Source organism: Aptenodytes patagonicus, chromosome 21 (genome assembly GCF_965638725.1).
Source record: "Aptenodytes patagonicus chromosome 21, bAptPat1.pri.cur, whole genome shotgun sequence".
NCBI lineage: Eukaryota > Metazoa > Chordata > Aves > Sphenisciformes > Spheniscidae > Aptenodytes > Aptenodytes patagonicus.
The window spans coordinates 63,679-81,830 of NC_134969.1; the positions used below are offsets into that span (position 1 = coordinate 63,679).

General features: G+C 43.4%; 1 protein-coding gene across 1 annotated transcript; it reads left to right on the forward strand.

Annotated features, from left to right (window-relative positions):
- Nucleotides 1-1,068: 1,068 nt before the first annotated feature.
- On the forward strand, nucleotides 1,069-17,816 carry RRAGC (Ras related GTP binding C). The gene is given in 8 exon segments (XM_076357229.1): nucleotides 1,069-1,090; nucleotides 1,093-1,442; nucleotides 9,440-9,643; nucleotides 10,330-10,529; nucleotides 11,407-11,521; nucleotides 13,058-13,200; nucleotides 14,594-14,742; nucleotides 15,766-17,816. Coding segments are annotated over 8 exon segments (1,335 nt in total). The 3' UTR covers nucleotides 15,918-17,816.
- Nucleotides 17,817-18,152: the final 336 nt, after the last annotated feature.

Genomic DNA, 18,152 nt, shown 5'->3' on the forward strand with positions numbered 1-18,152 from the left:
GTTTAACTTTGTTTCTAGGATAGGTTTTGCAGCTCATCTTACAGGTGCGGTAGGATGGATCAGAACTTTTGCTAAAGGCAATGTATGAACTGAAATCAAGGACTAATGAATGTAATGGTTGCTTACCTTACTACTGTAGCTATTATTGATCGAAAGAGACCAGAAGAGAGGTACCTGAGGGGAAGATGCTATGTTAAATCTTTAAAACAACAACAAAAAACCCCACCCCAAACAAACAAACAAAAAAAACCCAAACAGAAAAAATGCCCCACCCTCTGCAACGAAGAAAAGAAGAAAGCTCACTTGTAAGTTAGAACATACACCTCGCATTAAGTTGCAGCATGTGGAAACGGGGGGGGGGGGGGGGGGGGGGAGGATAATGCTGCAGGAAATGCATCATACAGCTGAACGTGTGCTGTGAGCGATGTGACTGGAGGAAGACAGAAATAAACGCCATTTGGGGCCCGTCTTGTCAAAGAAGCAGCAGGCAAGGTAAGGTGTTTAGTCGAGGTCATCACAGGGTGTGAAGGGCACCTTGGTCGAGACACCGGGTGTGAGGGCAGTAATACACACTGACGCTTTTCATAACCGTGTTTGCTTCCCTCTGAAAACGGTTTGGTCTCTCGAGCCTGAAATTAGGATTGTAATGAAATAATCAAATTTGTTAAAACGTCAATCGAGCTTCCTGCCTGTACAGATGATGCCAGTAGAAAATGACTATGTAGTCAACATGAAGAACCTCGCTTCGTAGGCAGCGTTCGCTTGGAGGGGGGGTTGCCGCTTTGGCGAAAGCTCCCGCGCCTCGCTTTGCGTTTATGTTTGCGCCGCAACTGGGGCGCGCCCGCGGGGCGGTGCCTGTGGCCGCTCTCCGCAGCGGGGGGCGGGGCTCTCCCCGAGCCGGCTCCCCCGAGGGCGCGGCGCCCGGTCCCGCCCTACCCGCGCGCCTGGGCCGTTGCTCGCCCCGCCCCTCCCGCTCACGTGCGGTGGCGCCGTCAGGTGACTCGGGTTGTCCGACCGGAGCCTTCCTGCCTCGCTGCCTTTCCGAGCCAATCGGCGCCGCGGAGCTTGATGCCGGCCAATCCGGGGAAGGCTGGCGGTGCCGGGCTGGGTTGGACAAGCAGAAGGAGGCCCTCGCACGGGCGCCGGTGGCTGGTCGGCGGCAGGCTCGGGCGGACATGGCGCTGCAGTTCGGCGGGGCGGGCGCGGCGGGCGCGGCCGAGGAGCCGGCGCTGGTGGGGGGTAGCTTCGGGGCCGCGGACTCGTTCCCCAAGGACTTCGGCTACGGGGAAGAGGAGGAGGAGGCGGAGCTGGAGGGAGGCCCAGGGCCCGGCGGGCCCGGCGGCGGCGCGGGCGGACCCGGCGGAGGCGCGGGCGGGGCGGACTCCAAGCCGCGGATCCTGCTTATGGGGCTGCGGCGCAGCGGGAAGTCCTCCATCCAGAAGGTGAGGGGCAGCTGGCGGCCCCCCGCCCCCGTCTGCCGCGCTGCCTCTCTGGCGCCGAGCTCTTTCTCCTTTCTGCGTTGCTGTTTAGGCAATTTCTGCTTTTTAATGTGGGCGCATGTGGCGAAGTTGGAGCGAAAGGAGGCCCCTGCTTAAAGACGCTTGCTTCCCAGAACGGACTCCGATCATCTGCCCTAGAGAGGAAGGTTGTGTAGCATAGGTGGTAGCCTTTGTAGTTCTTCACTTTAACGCTTCAAAAATAAAATGTGAAGATACGGGTGTCAAATTTATCATGAGGTGTTTTCTTACAGATGTGAAAGCACCGCGGGCGGTACAGGTGTGGGGTGTTTAGCACTTCCGGTCGGAAGAAGACTTGAGCGGTTGTTCTGCCGTTTGATCCTTTGAAAGAGACTTCTGCTTTTTTATGAGCAGAAAGGCAGCCTCTGGTTTCCCTTAGTATGCTAGACCGAGCAAACGAGGGTCGCTGGTCGAGGAGGAAATAAAACGGTTTTGGTGCCTTAGGTTTGTTGGTAGCTTCATGAAGTCGCTAGTGTTTCTAAATAAAAATAAGACAAAACTGACTCTTTTCATCTGCCACGTAGCTCAAGAGAAGTGTAGTGCTAAGAATGATCCTTGTTCCTCAGTGCAAGTTTTGTATTTGCAGTCCCTATTATGAAGTTTTTAGGTGATATTTATATAGGAAGGCTTTACTAGTGAAATGCGGCGGTTCTCAAGCTGTAGACTCGGGGGCCTCAAACTTTCTTCAAATGCAAGTGTGGAATCCTTCAGAGATTTCTGTAAAGGTTTTATGCAGAGAAGTCTTTTTTGGACGTTGCAGTACAGCAGGTATGAGCCTGCTTCTTTTAGCCATCTTATGCAGGCTGCTTGGTAATCCATAGACTGTACTAGACCAATGGGTTCTAAACTGTAGACTGAAGACTCCTGTCTTTTGCTGTAGGCTTGCCTTCCTTTAGACAAGGTTTGCAAAAGGTACCGTATCTGTTAGTGAGCATTTTTTTCCATTGTGCTATTCTGAAATACAGTGGCAGACTGGGCTGTCATTGCTTTTTAGTCTTTCCAGTTATTCCCCATTATTTAGGCCTAATGCCCCCACTGTATGTGCAAATGCAGTGATTGCACTGAAAGTCTTTTTCCAAGTCTTTAGTCATGTGAATGGCACTCACTGTAGACTCTCATTAGAGATCTTATTGTATTATCTACAGCTGAAAGAAGTGAACCCTAAAAGCTAGAGGGAAGCAGTAACTCCAAATTGCAGCTAGATTTTAAGACTTTACAAGTCACTTTATAGATGTAGCTTTTGGACTTTTTTTTTTTTTTATGACCGAGGTTGGTAGCATCAGTTCTCTGAGGACCTATTCAAGTAGTTGTACAGGAAAGGAACAGCGTGATGTTGAGTATGTAATAAGAGGACATAGAATTTATCTTTTGCCGATTGGTTGCTGATCTGGCTTGGGAATTAGAAGCTGTGGTTCTGTTACTTAGGAGCTCGTTGTGCCGCTGCCTGAGCGAACTGTGGCGTTAATTTGAGACACTCCTGGAGTATGAAGAAGTTTCTCTTCAACAGCGTCCCTGGTCTTAGATCTGTCTAGTCCAAAAATGGTCATTACCAGACCTGATCCTTCTGTCTGGGCACTAGTTGTTGATCACCTTGCCAGAGAGTAGGGGTATGCATGATACACACTGTATTGGGGAAAAGTATTGGCTTTGTGGGAATCTAGAAATTTGTCTGAAAAACATGAATTATTAAATCATTCCAGCCTTCTACTGAGAACAATATTAACAGGAGGCCTCTCACAAAAGCAAAAATGATGGTGCTGGGGAGGAACTCTTTTTTCCCTTGGACAATTGGATTTTCCGTACCGGTATAACCTGTGAATGTTCAGTAGCAAATTGACGTTAGAAGATTTTGGGAATGTGACGATTGTTTCAGTTTATAAAACAAATTTTTGTGCAGACTTAAAACTTGCAAAACTGGACTTACTGTACTGTTCTTATGTAACAGGAACCTGGAAAGAGTTCAAACAGAGTACCTGATTTTGGGTTTTTTGGGTGTGTGGTTTGTGGTTTTTTGTTTGTCTGTTTTGTTTTTTTCTTCTCATGGTTGCCAGACTTGCTGCTCTGCCTTCTTAAGATTAGCATAAATATATTATTGGGGGAGGAATTTGTGTGTGTGGTAGAACCTAAAGCAGCAGCTTGTTTGGAGCTGCTGTAAACCTTTCATTTATACTAATTTTTCTTTAAAGGTGTTAAATAAATGAATTGAATTAGGGGAGTAGGGAGTCAGAACTAGCTGTCTGTCACGCTTCTGTAGCATGCTCTAATACTTAGAAAATCTTACAGCAAGTTGTAATGTAGTGCTCCTAATAACTAATGAATTTCTTTAAAGACTTGTCTGTCTTGTCTTCCTTTCGCTGTACTTACCCTCTTCCTTTGTCACCCCATACCCCTCAAATCTCTCCTCTGAAAAACAGCTGCTACTTCTGAGACTTCGTTATAGCAGCTTAAGAAATCACAAAATTAAAGCAAAGATTCTGGAAAGCGTGAAAATGGAAAAAACGGTTGTACATCTTACTGCTGTTAGGGAATCCTTTGGAAGTTGCTTTTCATGGCAACCTGTGAAGCAGCTGTTCGCTTCCAATTAGTAGAGTCTCAACACCATCTTGCAATACCGTACCTTTTCTCTCTCTTTTCAGGGACCTCCTTCCATCTGCCTGTGCAAATTCCTTTCTGGACATCAGGGCAATAGAAATAGTCTAGTATTACCTCAAGAAAAAAAGGGGTTTACTATGACTGGAAAAAAAAAAATGGAGTTTGAAAACCCATTCTGCATTTGGACTTATAGGTAAAGGTGCCTATTTTTATGTGCAGAATGATCCTGTGCTGCAGTGGGGAGACTGGTTGTTTATGAAGGGCAAATTGCCTGCTTTGGCTGTACAGACTTCATTGAGGCATGCTTTGTGCTGGCTTGGGACAACTCCCAGTGAAGGGTTCTTATCTTTGGGTTACTTGCACTGTGAAGATTCTTAGAAAAGTTCTGGCTCTGGTGGTTGTTTCCCTTCTGAGGAAAAGGATGTAGATTTCTCAGATATAAACCAGTTATTCATATTTGCAGACAAAGTGTCCAAAAAAAGGGAAACTATCCTAGATTTGTTACTTTCTCAGCAACTTGCAACTTTCTATGCTAGATATTTTTCTTGCAGTTTATAGGTATTGCCACAATGTACCCAGTAAGGTGTCTTGCGGTGTCAGGTTATATTTGATCATAAGCTCTTGTAGTAGGGATGTTGTGGAAGTCATGCTTGTCACTTGATGTATAGGATTATTGTTTGGTGGTCTGGGAAATTTTTGTTTGTATGGGTCAGGCCAACATTTCAGCTGGAACTGAAATTTTGAATGCTGCTGTTCTCTGATTTGTAAAAAAAAAAAAAACCCAACAAACAAACAAACACCTCCCTCCCCCCCCCCCCCCCCAACCCCCCCCCCCCCCCCAACCAAAACTCCAAACACATGCTTCCCTGGGGAGTCCATTCAAAGTTTAAGGTACCGGGAATGAATATGTTGGACAAATTCAGCTCGTGGGTCCAAGGAAGGGTAACTACTTGAAAATTGAGACAGAAATTGTGAATTTAAAAAAAACCCAACCAAAACCAAAAATAAAAAACCCAAAGAAAAGGGCAGTCCAAAAACATGGAGGCGGTTCAGAAATACTGCATCAGGAGTGCAGCTTAACTGCTGCAATTCAAAAATAAACCCAAGTGCCGCTGTAGAGAAGTGATCGTAGAGAAAAGGTTGACATGTCAGGAAATAAAAAAAATCCTGAGAACTCAAAGATCGCAGCAGGTCAAATGTGAATGGGAAATTCAGAGGGATAAAAAGAAAAATCTGAAAGAGTGTAGTGCTAAGAGTGTTCAAGCTGACAGTGAAAAGTTCTTAAAATATGGTAAAAGCAGGAAGTCGATGAGACCATTGGATGTTGAAGGTGTAAAAGGAACACTTGAGAATAATAAAAGCCATAGCGAGGAAACTCGGCAGATTCTTAGAATTTCACTAGCTTTGTCTGCTCTGCCTGCATATGCCTAGTCAAAATTGCTGGGCATCAGTGTTACCTGCGTGCTTCCAATCAGATGCTTCCACAGCCTTTTTATTTGCTTTATTGAAGCTATGTAAAGCGAGTAAGAGTGGGGGTAGATGCTAGGCAATAGAAAAGGAATTTGATCAAAACTGTGTCCTGGTTCCCCTATTAGTGTAAAAAACAGATGGGGAACATCAATCTGACGTAACATGCTGCTTTGGGAAGGAAGGGAAAGGGGGATGATGGCGTTGCTTCTCAGAGACTCATCTGCTTTAAACTGGATTCACTAATTCTGTCCTGCTCCCTGTGGGAGACGCTGAGTTCCAAAGAAAGAATGTTGATTTCAGAATGCTTTAAAATGGTCGATGATAACTTCCTTCTCCAAGTGGTAGAGGAGCCAACGAGGAGAGGTGCTATGCTGGACCTTGTTCTCACCAACAAGGAGGGGCTGGTGGGGAATGTGAAGCTCAAAGGCAGCCTGGGCTGCAGTGACCACAAAATGGTGGAGTTCAAGATCCTTAGGGCACCGAGGAAGGGCGCACAGCAAGCTCGCTACCCTGGACTTCAGGAGAGCAGACTTCGGCCTCTTCAGGGACCTGCTTGGTAGAGTGCCATGGGACAAAGCCCTGGAGGGAAGAGGGGCCCAAGAAAGCTGGGTAATTTTCAAGGATCACCTCCTTCAAGCTCAGGAGCGATGCATCCCAACAAAGAGGAAGTCGGGCAAAAATGCCAGGAGGCCCGCATGGATGAACAAGGAGCTCCTGGACAAACTCAAACACAAAAAGGAAGCCTCCAGAGGGTGGAAGCAAGGACAGGTAGCCTGGGAGGAATACAGAGAAATTGTCCGAGCAGCCAGGGATCAGGTTAGGAAAGCTGAAGCCCTGATAGAATTAAATCTGTCCAGGGACGTCAAGGGCAACAAGGAAAGATTCTATAGATACGCTGGGGATAAAAGGAAGACGAGGGAAAATGTGGGCCCTCTCCGGAAGGAAACAGGAGACCTGGTTACCCGGGATACGGAGAAGGTGGAGGTACTCAATGACTTTTTTGCCTCGGTCTTCACCGGCAAGTGCTCGAGCCTCACCACCCAAGCCGCAGAAGGCAAAGGCGGGGACTGGGAGAATGAAGAGCCGCCCGCTGTGGGAGAAGATCAGGTTCGAGACCATCTAAGGCCCCTGAAGGTGCACAAGTCCATGGGACCCGATGAGGTGCATCCGTGGGTCCTGAGGGAACTGGCGGATGAGGTTGCTAAGCCACTATCCATCGTATTTGAGAAGTCGTGGCAGTCCAGAGAAGTTCCCACTGACTGGAAAAGGGTAAACATAACCCCCATTTTTAAAAAGGGAAAAAAGGAAGACCCGAGGAACTACAGGCCAGTCGGTCTCACCTCTGTGCCTGGGAAGACCATGGAACAGATCCTCCTGGAAGCTATGCTAAGGCACATGGAGGACAGGGAGGTGATTGGTGACAGCCAGCATGGCTTCACCAAGGGCAAGTCCTGCCTGACTAACCTAGTGGCCTTCTATGATGGAGTGACTAATCAATGGACATGGGAAGGGCTACAGATGTCATCTATCTGGACCTCTGTAAGGCCTTTGACACGGTCTCCCGCAACATCCTTCTCTCTAAACTGGAGAGGTATGGATTTGATGGGTGGACAGTCTGGTGGGTGAGGAATTGGTTAGATGATCGCATCCAGAGGGTAGTGGTCAACGGCTCAACGTCCAGATGGAGATTGGTGACGAGGGGCGTCTTGCAGGGGTCCGTGTTGGGACCGGTACTGTTTAATATCTTCATCGATGACATAGTGGGATCGAGCGCACCCTCAGCAAGTTTGCAGATGACACCAAGCTGAGTGGTGCGGTTGACATGCCAGAGGGACAGGATGCCATCCAGAGGGACCTGGACAAGCTCGAGAAGTGGGCCCGTGTGAACCTCATGAGGTTTAACAAGGCCAAGTGCCAGGTCCTGCACCTGGGTCGGGGCAACCCCCGGTATCAGTGCAGGCTGGGGGACGAAGGGATTGAGAGCAGCCCTGCCAAGAAGGACTTGGGGGTACTGGTGGATGAAAAGCTGGACGTGAGCCAGCAATGTGCGCTCGCAGCCCAGAAGGCCAACCGTATCCCGGGCTGCGTCAAAAGAAGCGTGGCCAGCAGGTCGAGGGAGGGGATTCTGCCCCTCCACTCTGCTCTGGTGAGACCCCACGTGGAGTACTGCGTCCAGCTCTGGAGCCCTCAGCGCAAGAAGGACACGGACCTGTTGGAGTGGGTCCAGAGGAGGGCCACGAAAATGATCAGGGGGATGGAACACCTCTCCTATGAAGAAAGGCTGAGAGAGTTGGGGTTGTTCAGCCTAGAGAAGAGAAGGCTTCGGGGAGACCTTATTGCAGCCTATCAGTACTCAAAGGGGGCTTATTAAAAAGATGGTGGCAAACTTTTTAGCAGGGCCTGTTGCGACAGGACAAGGGGGAATGGCTTTAAACTAAAGGGGGGTAGATTTGGACTAGACACAAGGAAGAAATTTTTTACGCTGAGGGTGGCGAGGCACTGGCCCAGGTTGCCCAGAGAGGTGGTGGATGCCCCATCTCTGGAACCATTCCAGGTCAGGTTGGACGGGGCTCTGAGCAACCTGATCTAGTTGAAGATGTCCCTGCCCACGGCAGGGGGGGTTGGACTAGATGACCTTTAGAGGTCCCTTCCAACCCAAACTATTCTATGATTCTAAAACTGTGCTGCAAATCCTGAGGAATTTCTAGTCCTTGCAACGCAGCCGCTATATATCTAGAACTGTTTTTACTTTTCCATACAAATGTCCTGCTGTTTAAAACCTCATTTAGATCCTGACTTCCTCAAACGTTTGCCTTGAGGTACTGAATTTTTTTCCCTTAAAAATCTAGGCTGACGTACTACTTTGAACCTCACTAAACAATCCATTAACTACGCTGGGTGTGGAGTTGTTTGTCTTGCAGTTTTTTTGACAGAGATTGTTGCACTAGGTCTCTTCAATGGATGACTTCCGTAACTGTGTGAAACATTAAAAAAAAAAAATTACCAAGTGCTATATAGGAAACATCTTTCTTTTTGCAGTCCTAGCGTTCGACCACCTTACATATGTAGTAACTTTTGTAATATACAGTTGAGTTGCTTTAGTGCAACGTTCGCTGTTAAAATTGACTGCCTTTGCTACAGGCTGCTTTGCTGTGGGGTTACACGCTAGTTCTGTTTGTTCAGGGAAGGGCTAAAATCCCAGCGGGGCTTTTTGAGTACTAGCAATGAGTATGTTTTTCATCACTGCAGCTAAACCGTTTACCAAGTAGCGTGAAAGCTTTCATTGTTTCTTTAGGATACTTGAGAGGGTCAGCAAACATAATTAAGTTGTTAATAGATGGCAAACTACGTAGCTACTTGGATCTCTAAAACTGAGATGTTATTTTTGTACATTTTTATTGTAGTTTAGGAACAGTCTGATTATATTGTGTCGTAGCACTTGACAGCAGACTAAAAGCAACGTTTCCTTTAGGAATTTCTAAGACTGGAAAGAAATAGTTCTTAAAAGCTTGCCGTTGCTTAATTAACATGGTGGCTTTATACCAGATCTGAATTGGCTAATATAGCAGAATTTGAAAATACTGTGTTAGACTTGCAAGGAAGAAAGAGTAACTGGGACGTCTGTGTCTTTAGGCGGTAGTGTTATTTAGACTTGTGAAAATGTTTAACTGTATTTGGTTGCTTGGCTCTGGTTGAGGGTAGGTTATTTCCTCAGCTGATGCAGGAAGCTGACTATTTACCAAAAGGAAACTGTACACTTTAGAATGGACAAACCTATTTGTAAGATTCAAGTCGCAGAACTTTTACCAGTCTCTTCTAGTAAGATAAAGTCGAGACTATTATTTGTGTTCTTTTAACAGGTGGTGTTTCACAAAATGTCTCCCAATGAGACTTTGTTCTTGGAAAGTACCAACAAGATCTACAAAGATGATATTTCCAACAGTTCATTTGTGAATTTCCAAATATGGGATTTTCCTGGACAGATGGACTTTTTTGATCCAACATTTGATTATGAGATGATCTTCAGAGGAACAGGTGCTCTAATATATGTTATTGATGCCCAGGTAAATACAAATCACTAAGAATCACAAGGAAGTTTTCTTTTTGTTTTGTGTGCAAGAGGAATGATCGAGAAGCTAATAATTTGTATGTTTAGATAAGTTCATAAAACATCTGTTACATGTATGAAAGGATGCGTTGGCAATCTAACTTTTGGTGTGTGGTTTTTAGTTTTGTGAAGTGACTGGAACATATGCTCCCGGTGGAGAGAGTGGAAAGGGGCGAGTACTCTGAACTTACCTTTTCTACAATAATAGTGAGAACCTGCTGTGCTAGGTGGTCTGAATTATCCCTTCCCTCTGCTGTGGAGTTCATTTAATAACAGCACACTTCTGACCTCACTTTCAAGTACTGGTACTATTGGGTATCTGGTAGCTTCTAATGAACTTAGGAATTGCGCCGTGGGAGATCACCCGGTTATTAGGACCGTCTTGGAGATTGCTGCCGCCTTTTGCTCTGAAGCCTAGTTTTGTGTGGCTGAGCCTTGTATACGTAATGCAACTTAATTTACATAACAGAATCTAAGCTACTTGGATTTCTGACACTCCAAGGTATTCTCTTCTCCCATACTTCTGTTTAGTTACAGAAGTGAAGTGAAGTTCTTGCACTGAAATATTTTGTCCTTGTGCAGAATGGAATAGTTATCGGAGATAAAGCCTTCTCATTCATTCCTGCCAAAACTGATTTACAGGATGACTACATGGAAGCTCTAACAAGACTCCACATTACAGTTTCAAAAGCCTACAAGGTCAACCCAGAAATGAACTTTGAAGTTTTTATTCATAAAGTTGATGGTTTATCGGATGACCATAAAATAGAAACTCAGAGGGATATTCATCAGAGGGCTAACGATGACCTTACGGATGCTGGGCTTGAAAAACTTCACCTTAGGTGAGTTAAAGATTCTGGCATATGTGATTCTACTGTTGCTGATATGCATACAGACTAATGACTTTTAGATGTAATAGCGGACAGACCAGAGCAAGGCCTTGTTAGTTTCTTAACATTGCACAAACTCTTGTTATAAAATACACTGCTGAATTTATGGCCAAGCCTCGGCTGTTAGGCTGACTAAAATAAGGCAGGCTACTGTATCAGATTCCAATCAACAGGTTTATTCATAAACTCGCTGATAAGTCAAGGTCCTTTTTCATACTTTTCATTCAGCATAACAGGCTGAATTTGTATATGTGACCTGGAGGAGCAGGGGAATGAGAGGGGAAGCTGCCTGCCTTCTAGTCCTGGCTAGCACTGACTTTTCAGCGTGATTGGTTTTAAAAGCTTAGTCTCTTACTCGATATTTGGCTCGCTTTTAAGGTGTCTTCTACTGACACCTTTAAAACAAGCTATCTTTTCTGTTTTTACTGCTATTTTGATTCTCTCGGAGCCTTTAAGTATTGCCAGTATTTCTTGCGTGTTAGTGTGAACAAAGTGGAAGGCCAGGAACGGGACTTGAAGAAATCTAGTCAAGCATTTAACACCTTTGTGATAAGCATTCTGCAGGCTAAGTGTGTTGTGAAAGCACGTTCAAATTTTTCTCTCTGTTCTCCCATCTCCCGGGGATGGGGGAAGTCTGTTTCATGTTTACTCCAGTCGCTCAGAAATTAGGTTCTTGGTGTAGTGGCCAGGTATATTGTGACAAAGGCATCCCAGCTAAATCATCAGGCCTGAATGTTAGAAAACATAGCTTTAACATTTCTATTGCAATTCTGAAATACTCTCGAATCTTTGTTCTTTTTTCTTCCTTTTCCCTCCCTCCTCATCTCAGCTTTTATTTGACCAGTATCTATGACCATTCAATATTTGAAGCCTTCAGTAAGGTGGTACAGAAGCTCATTCCGCAACTGCCAACGCTGGAAAATCTACTAAATATCTTTATATCAGTAAGTGTTAATCTAACAGAACTTTGAGTGAAATACGCGGAATGGTAAAGTAAGTCCTTCTGCTAAGGAACGCTGGCTAGATCTGCCCTTGGGAGATTCAGGTGGCACTCACGTTGGTGTACTCCGCTGGCCCGGTTGCCTGCATTAGAAGCTCTTTACCACAGCTAAATTGTACTGGTGTGTGCTTTGTGCAGGTTTCTCTAAATACTGACAAAGTATAGTTTGGCTGGTTATAACTGTTGGTACGGAAGTTTTCTGCCAGCACGATGTACTGATTAGTCTGCTAAGGCACTTAGTAGTCTAATGTAGTTGTACTGGCAAGAGACTTTTTTCATAATATGAACTTGGCCTTGAACTAAATTGTCTATTTCATGTGGCCTGTGAGACTTTTGCCCTTATTCTTTTAGTGTTTGCGTTTCTTATAGATTTTGTGACCTAGAAATTTGCTGCTGTATACTTTAAATCAGATAAAATATCACCCTAGAGACAAGGCTGAAGTAGCCTGTCATTTAAGTTATGTCTGTGAGGCTGTTGCAGGCATGTGGACAACATGGAAAAAAACAGTTGCGATTGAGAGGAGCTGTGCAGGTCAGATGTGTCGCCCCATGCTACTGTAGAATGCTTGTTTCCTGTGTTGGTAGAGGACTGTCTGTAATAACCTGGCCCAGTGGATAAAGGGCACGTTAATGCTCACCCTGCTCAGTGCCATGAGGGTATGGAGCGTGGCCCTGATGCTGAAAGGATCGTCTGGATGTCCTCAGGACACTGCCTTGGGTATTCAGACTAGCTAGGAAGAAGCGATTAGGAATGCTTCTGGTGCGTAAATAGAAATTAAGCTTTGCAAGAAATCCATAGTGTATATGTGGTAACTTGCTTAACAGCAGAAGGCTTCTGAACTTAGTATGAGCACGTGTGCTTTGCCAAAGCGCTCAGTTACAAATGGGATGGTACAATTGACTTGGTGCTTTTCCGTACCCGTAACTGCCATAATGTGATACTTTTCATGGATTCATAAGTTTAGAAGCTGACTTTATTTGCTCTGCATGTTAAACTATATGGCAACTGCCTCACAAAGAAACTGAACTGCCAAGATACTACAAGCGTAAAATTTAAGTGTCAGCGCACTACTATGAAGTAACTCGTCTCTGAGCCTGGTCCATCAGGTGGATGAGAATGTGTGGCTCTTCTGGAGTTAAAAGAACCACAGAAGAGGAAAACTGCTGAATTTGAGTTCTGGAAGCACAGTAAAATGTAACCTTAATTATGATCTGGTAAATAATAAACTAAAAAGAATTCTAACTGCGTCCCCAGCTTTATTTTTGTCAACTAGAAGGTGAGGGTGATATGTGCTATGGCAACAAGGGTATTGTATTTATAAACTGTATGCTCTAAATCTTGATTCTGTCTTAAGCCTCTAAACTGGTTATGTTTAAACCATTTCCTGCTATTAAGAATGTGAAAGTGTATGAATTCTACTTGACATTTTAAAAATGCAGTTATTTTTAAAATTCATCCAAATTCTTTCTCTTTCTGAAGAATTCAGGCATTGAAAAAGCTTTTCTCTTCGATGTAGTCAGCAAAATCTACATCGCAACAGACAGTTCCCCTGTGGACATGCAGTCATATGAGTTGTGCTGTGACATGATTGATGTAGTGATAGATGTTTCCTGTATATATGGGTAAGTGATGAATACTCTTAGGAAAAAGTCCTTAAAAGTTGTAGAATAGGTTACAAACTGTGTAAGTGGTGCTGGCTTTGTCATCCAGCAAGATGCTATCGATTGGTCTGTAGAGCACATTGGTTCTGTAAGTAACTAGAATAAAGCCAAATGATTTGGCAGCTGGATCGAGCATTTGTACTCCGTTTGTTTCCTTCAACTCATGGCCTTAGACAGCCATCTGACATTTACAAATGTCAAGCGCTTAATGTAAAATATGAATACTGCTGTGTCTCGTTTGGCATGGTGGGTGCAAGTATGTTAACACCTGCAAATAATTGGGGTCAATAGCATGCCATAGCTTGTAAGTGTAACTTGCGGTCACATTGCTTTGAGACTTGCCACTATCTGAACAGAGTAGCTTTTGTGAGGTCAACTCATCTCTTGCTGATTTTCTCTGAGGGATGCATATAGTGCTTGTTTCTCACGATCTACGGCTGAATTATACTTCACAACAGATTTCTGACGTGGCTCTGGAGAAGCGGTAACTTATTTTAGCACTGTGGTTGCAGCCTGGAAAATACAGTGCTGCCAAGAAACAGCGCAACGTTTAATGGTCTGTCTCCTGATGGGTCAACCCAGGGTTGTGTAACTGTTTGTGTTGTGGTTTTTTTTCAGGAGCGAGTGCTTAGAAGTAGCTCGCGATACATCTTTTGCTTCTACAGTAATTTAACTAACACTAATAACTTGCAGATAGAAAGCAGCATCCTGATCTTTTCTTGTAAATGCAGACCGGTTTAGCTTAAGACCAAAAAGTGTCCTGCTCCCTGTTGCACACCCCTCCCCGCCACCGCCCTCACTAAGGAAGCCTTTGTATTAATTTACCAAAAGTAATTTCGCTGAGATGTCACTCCATTGATGTTTCTACGCAGAAGTCCTGCATTAGAATCTTCAAACCAATCACTCGATACCTTACTGTGGCACTGTAAACTCAGTGACACAGTGAGTAGCAGCGACTCTTTGGTTTGAAGGTAAACTATGCTATAACTAATGTGCTATACTACCTCCATTAAGAATGCTCAGCTGTAAGCTGAAAACAGTATTGACTAAACAGTCACAGCTCTTAGTTTGATATCGAAAGAATGCATGCTAATAGCTTGCTCTTAACGGCTCATCTAAGATAGATAGTATCTAGTGAAACCCTCAACTCTGTTTAGGTCTAGCTTTCCTGAGAAACTTAAAGTGTGATAATGGTCTTACTTACAATAGTATTAAGACCTGCACTGCAGGTTCTTCACTTGCTCACCGTTCAGTATGAGTAATATTCTTCTAACTGCATTTAACAGGTATTTGTCTTGAAGTTATATATGCATGCCTACTAGATTATGTCTTGGGTTAACTCGTTCTTTCTTAGGTTAAAGGAAGATGGCACTGGAAGTGCTTATGATAAAGAGTCAATGGCAATTATCAAGCTCAATAACACAACGGTCCTGTACTTAAAGGAAGTAACAAAGTTTTTGGCATTAGTTTGCATTCTTAGAGAAGAGAGTTTTGAGCGCAAAGGTAAGGACTTCCTCCCCATTGAACGGCTTTTATCTAATGTTTTATCAACTATAAAATATTAATATGACTTTACAAGTCACCTTGATATTTGTGTAACTAAATTTGTTTAATTTCTTGTGGGAGGAATTTTCTCCTTTTGTAGAGATAGGTATAAAGAGGTCTTATTTTTATCCTTGTGAATCATCGCTTTAGTCGCTGTCCTCCTCCTGAAATGACTTGCGTAGCTAATGTGGCCTGTGTCACTACCATCTGCTATAGTGCAATCAGTAGAATGGAGTAATACTTATTATGTTCTGCTTGACAGCTGCTGTATTGTGAATAGCCATATTCTCTATCATGTGTTGCACTGATGTAATTTTTTTAATGTATGACCGAAGAAATCAACAGCGGTAGGCTAGGTACAGTATGTGGTAGGAACTTAGAACAAAGTGTTTAATACATTGCAGGTCTAACCAACTATATAGTTGCTTGGACCTGTAGGAGATGATGGTATGAATGGTCTCGCGTATGTTACGGGGTAGAAATGACAGTGTAGGCTCTAATGTCAAAGTATTTGAGTTACATGGGGACAGTACTCACCTTGGCATTTTAAAAAGAGAAAAAGCAGATGTGTTCTTTTAATAACTGTACTGTATTTGATCTCAAAAGTTTCTCACCACAGTTAGGAGATATATATGAATGACAAAGTTCAAGATAACGTTCAAGTGATGCTGTACTAGCATGTTTTTTGGGGGTAAAGTCTTGTGTTGTCCCCTCACCTGCTGTTTAATTATGAACATACATCTCGCACTCCAAATGAGTACTTTTTTTTTTTTTTTCTCTAAAAACCGAGACGGTCTAAATAAATGCTGGCATCAGTAAAACTTTGTTAAATCTTCTGAATCCAAATTCATACTAAAATAAGTAGCAAAATAGCTGTTGGTTAAATGAAACATTTTATATTTATTTTGAAGTTCTGTTGATTATGTAAATGTGCCAAGCTGAGCACAGTTTTTCCTCTCCCTTCCCCCTCCTTCTTGACAGGTCTGATAGACTACAATTTTCATTGCTTCCGCAAAGCCATTCATGAAGTCTTTGAAGTAGGTGTTGCCTCCCACAGAATCTGCAACCATCAATCAAGCGCCTCAAATATGAAAGCAGTGACTCACAATGGCACACCTAGGAATGCAGTCTAGAGGAGAACTAAAGACGTTGGATAGACTTGTCAGCTCTTCACTCCAAAGTCTTGTGGAACAAGAGAAGAATAGTCTGAAAGCCTGAAGTATGTTTCACAGGAGAAGAGTGGCGCTAACTGTGGAACAGCAACTTGTAACTCATGTTGGACAACTGAAACTACTGTAAAAATACTTTGAGGCCAGTGGAGTTAGAAATGCCAGTTTGAAACCAGCTTTATTGCAAGTGCAGTGGTTTTTCAGTTTGGAGTCTTATTTTAACAGTCTGTCTCTGACTGGTTGCCCGGTCAAAACTTACAAATGATTGAGTTGAGTTTTGCATGAAACACTGAATAGTCACTTGCTCACCTTTTTTTTTTTTTTTTTTTTTTTTTTTTAATTAATCTGTAGAATATCCACTTTTGCTTAAGTTTACCCTTTTGTCATGAAAAAAAAAAGTGGTGGTATTATTCAAGCATGTGAAACTCAGGCTTTTTATTTGGTGAGGATGGTCTCACAAATCATTCCATAACGTAGTTCTTGCTCTCACCAGTGTGCTCAGAGTATTATTGTGAATTCTGTACTTGTTAAGTATGCAGGGTAGAGCTCTGTTGTAGTGATTCTATGGTTGTTTGGAGAGCTGACCTGGAGTTTCATTTTAAGAGATAGCGATACTTTGCTTTCAGACCACACTTCTCGGTATGCCCCCTTTGATGGAAGGGAAGTATGAAAACCAGAAATAAACTACCTGCTCTCTTTTGCAAAAACATGGATGTCATAAATCTGTGTGATTAATCCTATTCACAAAACAACTGCGTGGCTAACTAAACTGGAATGTCTGCCATCTGTTGGAATAAAGCAACCACTTTCAGCTATTCCCAAGCAAAGAAATGACAGTTACTGACTCTTGACGATGGAGCTCTCTCTACCCTCTGACTGATAATCGAGACAATTCCTAGGAAAATGTCTGAGGGCGTTACCCTTGCATGGCAATTAAATATCAGCGTGCCACAACCTACTAATAATACTGGACATCGAAAGTGCGTTGATTCTGTACTGTGGCAAACACCTTCTTGTTTGTCGCCATGCAATCTGAATAGAATAGTGTTTTTTCTGATTTTGTGAATGCTGCCTTTCATACTATGGGAAGTATATCTGAATTGTTTTAATCTAATTTATTGGTATTATTACTGCAGATGTCATACTGTACATCAGCCTTGCTATGCAGTAAGCTCAGCTACTGGCCCATAAAGATCTTGCCTCTTTTTACCTGTCCCTATGTGTGTATAGGTGTTGCGAAGCCACTGGACCAACTGACTATACAAGTGCCACTATAAAAGTTTCTGCAAGAAGATCTGTAACTGTAAGCGATCTCTGCAACTGATGTATTTATGTGGTCAGAAATAACCACAGGATTGCTTCTGTGCTTATAGAATGGAATTTCATTGAACTATGTAAAAATGAGTATACATGCATTAACATTAAGGTGTATGTGCATACTGTGTAAATGTTTTTCCTCAGTTTTAAAGATGTTGTACGATACTAAATACATAAAGGATCTGCTCCAAAAGTTACCACAGTCAGCGTGAGACTTGGGAATTCAACTGCTCTAGTTCAGTTCTCTTAATAGCAGTTGTAGTTCTGAACCTAGGCTGAGCCCCTTTTTGGTAATGGAACTGCAGGGTTTTTTTAAGGAAGTGCTGCAGGCTTGTAAGATTGGGTTTTGTAGCTTGCAAGCTCTGTCACAGTGTTCTAGTACTCAAGGTGAGAGGAGAAGTAATTGGCAAGATCACAGGACGGAATAAATCATTCCCATTTGTGCAGTGAATTTTCCATGTTCTAAGTACACATGTATGTTCCTCTCTTTGTCTTCACTCTCTACAGGATTTTGTGCTAATAAAATGAAAAAAGGTCAAACTGTAACACTGTTGTTTCTGTTGGAGGATGAGACGCTTCAGCAAAAGTCTAAAGGCCTATATGGTTAAGCAAATTTTAAAAAGCCATGTTATCTTCACAGTATTTCTTTAAAAAAGTTAAATACCGCCTTCCCATGTGAGGCTTTAAAAAATTTTAGTCAGCCTTAGCTTTCCTCTCAGTTAAAAGCTGACTCCAAACGGAATACTCGGTTTTCAGAAGATGACTCTAGACTTTAGAGGCATATAAATGAAGTGACTTGTTCTCTTCTTTTGATTAACGGTGAGTCTTAGGCTGCGTTCTGAAATTCTGCCTTCTGGTGTGCGTGTTGTGGTGTTTTTTTGT